The following is a 5,971-nucleotide window of genomic DNA, read 5'->3' as shown; positions in this document are numbered from 1 at the left end:
AGGCAGCGCGGGGGGGGCGGGCCCCCCCCCCCCCTGCCAGTGCCTATTGGGTTCAGGCAGCTTCTGTCCCTCCACTTCCACTCCACCTACTCGCATCCCCGAGCCCCGCCCATTCAACCCCGCCCCAGCTCGTTACCACCCTCCGCCCTCGAAGCCCTATGCCCCGCCTACTGGTCGCGCCCCGCCCACTCACAGCACGGCCAGCTGCAAGGGTGACAGGTTGCTCTGAGCTCCGTGCAGACTGAGGACGGTGGCCGCTGGGCCGCTGAGCTCCCCGCGCCAGCTGCTGGAGTCAGGCTAGTGGAGAGGGCTGGGTCTAAGAGGCCAGAGGGTCTACCGCCTGCCGGCCCTGCGCCATTTGAGGGCACCTCCTACCTCCTCAGCTCGGTGCTCGAACCACAGCAGTCTGCTGAGCAGCAACAGATAGGACAGGAAGCCGGACCGGCCGCGCTGGCTCATGCCCGTGTCCCTCTGGAATGCAGAGCCGCCATCAGCAGCCCTGCCTGAGCCGGAAGGCAGGAGTTCCCGGGTGTGGGCAGGGCTCTCCGGCTGCCCACCTGGGTGGTGATAAGCTTCAGGACCAGATGGCAGTCTCCCTGCACACAGGAGGCCCGAGAGCGCGGCTCCAGCTTGAACCAGCGGTCCATGCCGGTTACGGGCACCTCCTGGGCAGACAGGAGGAGGGGTCAGGCCCCCAAGACTCCTCCCCTCCTCCCTGCGCACCCCCTGAGCCCCGGGACCAGCTTTCCTTCTCAGGTGAACCAGGAGGCTCCTGGGGCTTAGCAGGCTGGGGCACCCCTCCCACTGCCAGCGTGCACTGCCCCCAGCCTAGCCACCCTGGTGCCACGCACCCGGACAGGGATGTTGAGGCAGCCCAGGAAGTCGTCGGTGTGGTCCTCGGGGGGCCCGGCTGCCCCGTTGGCACGGGCCGACTTGACAATCTGTTTGAAGTACCTGGTGCAGACAGGAGCCTTGTACGCTGCTCTGGGCCGGCTGCAGGCCTAGTGCTGGGCTCAGGGCCCACCCTACCTGCTCACGCCCTTCAGGCCGATGACCTCGTTCAGCTTCCTGCATGCTTCCACCAGGGACACGTCGTCGTCATGGTCCCTGGGGTGGCGACCTGGTCTGTCTGGAGTGCCTAGCTGGGCCCTGGGTCCCTCCAGCCCCACCCTCAGAGGTGCCCACCCCTGCCCAGGGCCAGGGCTATACCAGATGTCCAGGTGCAGCTGGTCAGTGTGCACGTCCTCGATCTCACTGCAAGAGAGCACAGGGCGTCCATTGCCAGGGAGCTCCAGAGCAAGAGGCTGCCAGCTCCGCCTGGGCTCGAGTCCTGACGGTCACTCGCCGTGAGCCGGGTGGCCAGGGTACATAACACCCGTCTCTGGACAGTGGGTACAGGACCAGCCCCCGAGTCCCCTGGGGTAAGCTGCGAGGCCAGGGACAGTGTGGGTGTCACAAGCATCCCGCCTGGGCACCAGGCCTTACAAGAGGAAGTGCTCCTTCCAGACAGGGTTCAGGGTGCCGCTCCTGACCTCTGTGACCTGGATGCTCTTGGCGGGCAGCGGGCTGCTCCGCTTACTGCCCCTGCGGAAGCTGAAGCGTGGCTCCTTCTGCTGGCTGGCCTCCTGCTGGGCGCCCGAGGCCGGCAGGATTCCCAGCATGCAGTATGGGTCGCTGAAGCCTAGGACACGGAGGTGCTTCAGCTCCAGCCCCGTGTCCTCTGCCCTCCACGGCAGCCAGGGACCCGGGTCCCCACTCACCATTGGGGTCTTTGGCCAGAAGGTTCTTGGCGCATATGACAGAGACTTTCAGGGCGTATGTAGGGGCCTGTGAGCAGAGAGGCGGGGGCCTCGCGGGGCTGAGCTGTGTGCGCCCTGATGTGACAGGGCCTGCCTGTGCCTCCCCCACCCCTGTGCACACGGGCTCTGAGCTGCTCGGCCCCTGGAAGGCGGTGGGGGCCTTACCTTTGCCCTCTTTACGTGCCCCACGGCCTCGGCATGCTCCTCAGGGCTGGTGCCGAACACCTGTGGGAGGCGGGCAGCTGGAGGGGCTGGGGGCGCTGCAGGCAAGGCCGGGCCTCAGCCCTCGGGCGGTGTGGGGGCGAGCAGCAGCTGGGGGTTGTGCCGGGGGCGTGAGTGCACGGCTGGGCATGGTGCGTGTGAAGGCAGCTCGCGAGACAGGAGCCGTGGGGGCCGGCACCCGCGGGTGAGGAGAGGTGCGTCCACCTCTGGGACCCTTGTGCCCACCTGTCTGTGCCCTGCTAAGCCAGTGTTCCCGCGCGCACGTGCACCTCCCTGCCTGGACGTACCCCTGTACACATTACACTTCTGTGCGTGCACGGCATGGGGCCACCCTGTGTGAGGGTCGCGTGACGGCGACGTGAGCTGGTGGCGGAGGGCCGGGGGGAGGTAGGGTCTCTGTCCTCCCCAGATGTGGCGGGCATCGCATGGCCAGTGCTGACAGAGCTCACCTGCTGGAGGTAGCTCAGCAGGGCGTCCTCGTCATCCACCTGCTCGGGCCCCACAGCCCCTGCGCGGTGCAGGACTGTGTACAAGGCCTCTTCGTAGAGCAGCTCCACCTGCAGCGACGGGGCTGACGGGGTCCCGAGGCCCGGCCATGCATGCTCGGCCCCACCTTGCACTCCTCCCACCGGCATGGTCCCTGCCTCACCACCTGCCCCACCCGCCGTGGCACCCGTCCATCCACCTGTCACCAGAGCCCAGGCCCTTCCCTGGGGCCAGGGAGAGCAGATGGGCCCGTCCCTGGGGTCAAGCCTCCCCCATCGTCCCATTACCTCCTCCTGGGTCAGGACCCTCTGGCCACGGTCGGGGTCCACAGGCTCCGCGGGGGTGGGCGAGCCGCTACGCAAGAGAACCTGCAAGGGCACCTGGGTGCAGGTCCTGGGGCGTCTGTCCATGCCCCCAGGCCGTGGCTGGGTGCCTGGGGGAGCTGCAGGGAGGAGGGAGTGGGGGCAGCCTGTGCCAGGGCTGTGGGAGCGTGTTCTCACCTCAGGGCATGGCAGGCCTCGTCTACCTTCCCCCTTCTTTAGAAGAAGGCGCATCTGGGCGAAGAACTCCGTGCCATCCCTGGCTTTCCTGGGAGAGGGGCGGGCGTCAGCTCTCGGTGTGCAGCACGGGCCACCCACCTGGGACCAGCCTGGCCTGGGGACACAGCCACCCAAATCTCCATGGGCCGGGACGGCGGGGCGGCAGCAGGGGGTCTGCCGGGCGCTGTGGCCTGGGCTTCAGACCCACCCGCCCGCCCACGTGAGCCAGTGGCAGGCCCGTGGGCGTGTGAGGTCTGGCCAGAAGGGGGAGGCCAGGCACAGGTGCCCTGCCAGGTCGGCCTCCGGCACGCACCGGGCCCAGGTGGCAGGCTCCTGCGGGTCGGCGCTGGCACCCCCTGGCTCTTGCTCCGCCCTGCGGCGGAGGGCCGGGCGCTCCCGCATCTGCCGGAGCACGCTGCTCTTCATCCCCAGCAAGGCGGACATGGCAGTGGCCTGCAGGAGGCAGGAGGGGTGGGCAGGGCTCAGAGCCTGTGCGTCCCTTGCAGGTGGCCTTGAGGACAGGTGGCAGGTGCTGTCACAGGCGATGGCTGTGCGCTGGGGTCGCTGGGACAGCGCCAGCCACCCCCACGGCTGCAGGGCCGAGGCCAGAGCGGGACTGGGAGAGCATCTCCCGGGGTTGTGCTGAGAGGACTCCCAGCCCCGTGGCCACTCTGGAGCCAATGCCTGGTGGCCAGGCCCTCTGTGGAACCGCTGGGCGACCCTGTCACCAGGACAGCGCCTGCCTGCCGCAGCTGGGACACCGAGCCGCCCCCAGCTGGAAAACTCGGGGTCCAGCCCACTGCAGTTACCCTCAGGTTGCCACGGCAACCACGCTACCTCAGCCCACTCCCGGAGGTCGCCTGCCAGGAATGGGGCGGCCTAGGCAGACCCCAGCCCTGTGGCCCAGCCCAGCCTGGTTCTGCTCAGAACCTGCTGGGCCCTGAAGGGGCGGGGAAGCAGAGGGGACGTGGGTGGACGCCTTTCCTCTCTCCCGAGAAGGCGGGCTGCCCTCACTCTGCTTGGAGCGCCACGCCGTCAGCCTGCCTCTGCCAGGCTCCTCGCTCGCCTGGGCACAGCTGCGGCAGGGACTCAGTTTCCCCTGCAGGCAGAGGACCTTGGGCAGGAAGGCAGCTATGACACCAGGGCCTCCAGACCCCCTCTCGCTGCGTGGCCCAGCCCAGGCCCCACCTGTGCCCTGGGCCCCACATCCCCTCCAGCCCTGTGACAGCCCCGGGGAGGCCCCATCTGCCACGGACACTCTGGTCCCTGCCGCAGCCTCCTAGCCTCCTGCACCCCACGGCAGGCCTTTGTCCTGTCCGCGGGGCCCAGTTCACTCCCCGCGGTGCCTCTGGGCCTGCATGGCAGTCTGGTCACTGGCTAGCAAAGGGCATGAGGACCCCTCGCCCAGCACAACCTGGCTGCCACCTCCGTTGTGTGCCCACTGCCTCAGGTCGCCGCCCAGGTCACCTCAGGTGACAGCTCTACTGCCAGGAGAGCCAGGGCGGGCACAGCTGCAGGCTCCCCACCCCACCAGGCCTGTCTGTGGTACCCAGGGGTGCCCCCAGCCTGCAGCCCCCCGGGGTCCTGGTAGGGCCAGTGAGTGCCCTTCACCTGCCAAGGGGCCAGAACGAGGCCGCACCCCCTGCAGATCCAGAGCCTCCCCCAAAGCCGGGGCTCAGCAGCCAGAGCAGGTGTGAGGTCCCTGAGACGGTGAGTCAGGCCTCTTCCCCTTGAGCTGAGCAGGAGAGGCTGCCCCCCCCACAGCCCCCCAAAGCCAGTAGAGCCACCACTGCCTGAGCTGTTGCCAGGGCAACCGCCAGCTGCATCTGCGTGTGATGGGGGCTTGGGGCTCGTGTCTCAGAGACAGACGTGGCGCAGGATGAAGCGGCCTGAGCTGTGGGAACAAGCGTGCGGGCAAGGCGGCCGGCGCTCGCTGCATTGCCTACACGCACCACAGCCGCGCGGGGGCGTCTCAGACACCTGCCTAAGGGCGCGGCCCGCGGGTGGTGGCCTGGGTCGCCAGCCCTGAGTGCACGCAGGCCCTGCTATCCAGGTGCTCACTTCCCACGATGTCCCGAGCCTGGAGGTCCAGCTGGGCCGGACCCCCCCAACACTGAACACTGACCGCAGCTCCTGCTCCTCCCTCAGGTTGCTGCTGCACCGGGACGAGTTCTGCTCCCGACTGCTGGGTGCCAGGGCAGCCCCGGCCCTCGGGCCACTTCCACAGAGGCCCTCCCAGTCCCAGCCAGGGACCTCACCCAGGACGCCGTAACTGAGCACGGGGCTGCAACCAGAACAGGAGGGCCCGGGCGTGAGGGGCAGAAGGGGCCCCGTCCTCTTGCCATCTCTGTCCCTCCTGGGCTCAGACAGCAGGACGTGCCCGCATCCGCGCCGTGCAGCTGCCAGGGCCGGAACCGCGGCTCCTGTCTATCCGTGGGCAGGGCTGACCGCCGAATGCCATGCTGTGCCTCTGGGGCCCGGCCACGGGCGGCACTGCTCTGGTGGCCACCACCTCTCTCAGCTGCTGGGTCCCAGCTCACAGCCACGCTGGCCGGTGCCTGCTGAGCGGGGTCCTGCAGGAGACCGAGGCCTCCGTCCGGAGCCAGCACAGCGGGGACGAGAGTTCCCGAGACCAGGTCAGGCCCACGATGCAGCCCAGGCTGACTCCAGAGCCAGGTGGTGCTATTTCCTGCCAGGACACCCGGGCTGCGGTGTTGGGGTGGATGAGTCTGGGGCAGCTGAGCAGGGCAGGAGGGCTGGGCTGGCCTGCCCTACCCCTGCCCCAGCTACCCTGAATGAACACCTTTGGCTTGGGGGGCACTGGGGGCCAGGGCGGGGAGGGGCCCTCCAGTGCTGCCCAGGTGTGTGGGCAGGGGTTGGCAGAGGATGGCGTCGGGGGTGGACTCACCGGCTCCGTGGGCCCCG

At 68.9% G+C, this 5,971-nt stretch overlaps 1 protein-coding gene across 1 annotated transcript in view; it reads right to left on the bottom strand.

Moving 5' to 3' along the window:
* Nucleotides 1-5,971, bottom strand: part of BAIAP3 (BAI1 associated protein 3) — a 13,303-nt gene that overhangs the window by 5,838 nt on the left and 1,494 nt on the right. Inside the window, exons 2-14 of the mRNA XM_006146364.2 lie at nt 3,360-3,499; nt 3,008-3,095; nt 2,795-2,875; nt 2,471-2,578; nt 1,965-2,024; nt 1,761-1,827; nt 1,486-1,681; nt 1,210-1,254; nt 1,030-1,107; nt 852-954; nt 558-665; nt 376-471; nt 194-297 (exon numbers count right to left, since the gene is read on the bottom strand). Coding sequence (XP_006146426.1) covers nt 194-297; nt 376-471; nt 558-665; nt 852-954; nt 1,030-1,107; nt 1,210-1,254; nt 1,486-1,681; nt 1,761-1,827; nt 1,965-2,024; nt 2,471-2,578; nt 2,795-2,875; nt 3,008-3,095; nt 3,360-3,490 — 1,265 coding nt within the window. The 5' untranslated portion in view covers nt 3,491-3,499. The remainder of the gene's footprint in view (nt 1-193; nt 298-375; nt 472-557; nt 666-851; nt 955-1,029; nt 1,108-1,209; nt 1,255-1,485; nt 1,682-1,760; nt 1,828-1,964; nt 2,025-2,470; nt 2,579-2,794; nt 2,876-3,007; nt 3,096-3,359; nt 3,500-5,971) is intronic.

This window comes from Tupaia chinensis, unplaced genomic scaffold (assembly GCF_000334495.1).
Source record: "Tupaia chinensis unplaced genomic scaffold, TupChi_1.0 Scaffold000178_1, whole genome shotgun sequence".
In the NCBI taxonomy this organism is placed as follows: Eukaryota; Metazoa; Chordata; class Mammalia; order Scandentia; family Tupaiidae; genus Tupaia; species Tupaia belangeri.
The sequence above is the reverse complement of the archived record's forward strand: the minus strand, read 5'-3'. Positions and strand labels throughout refer to the sequence as shown.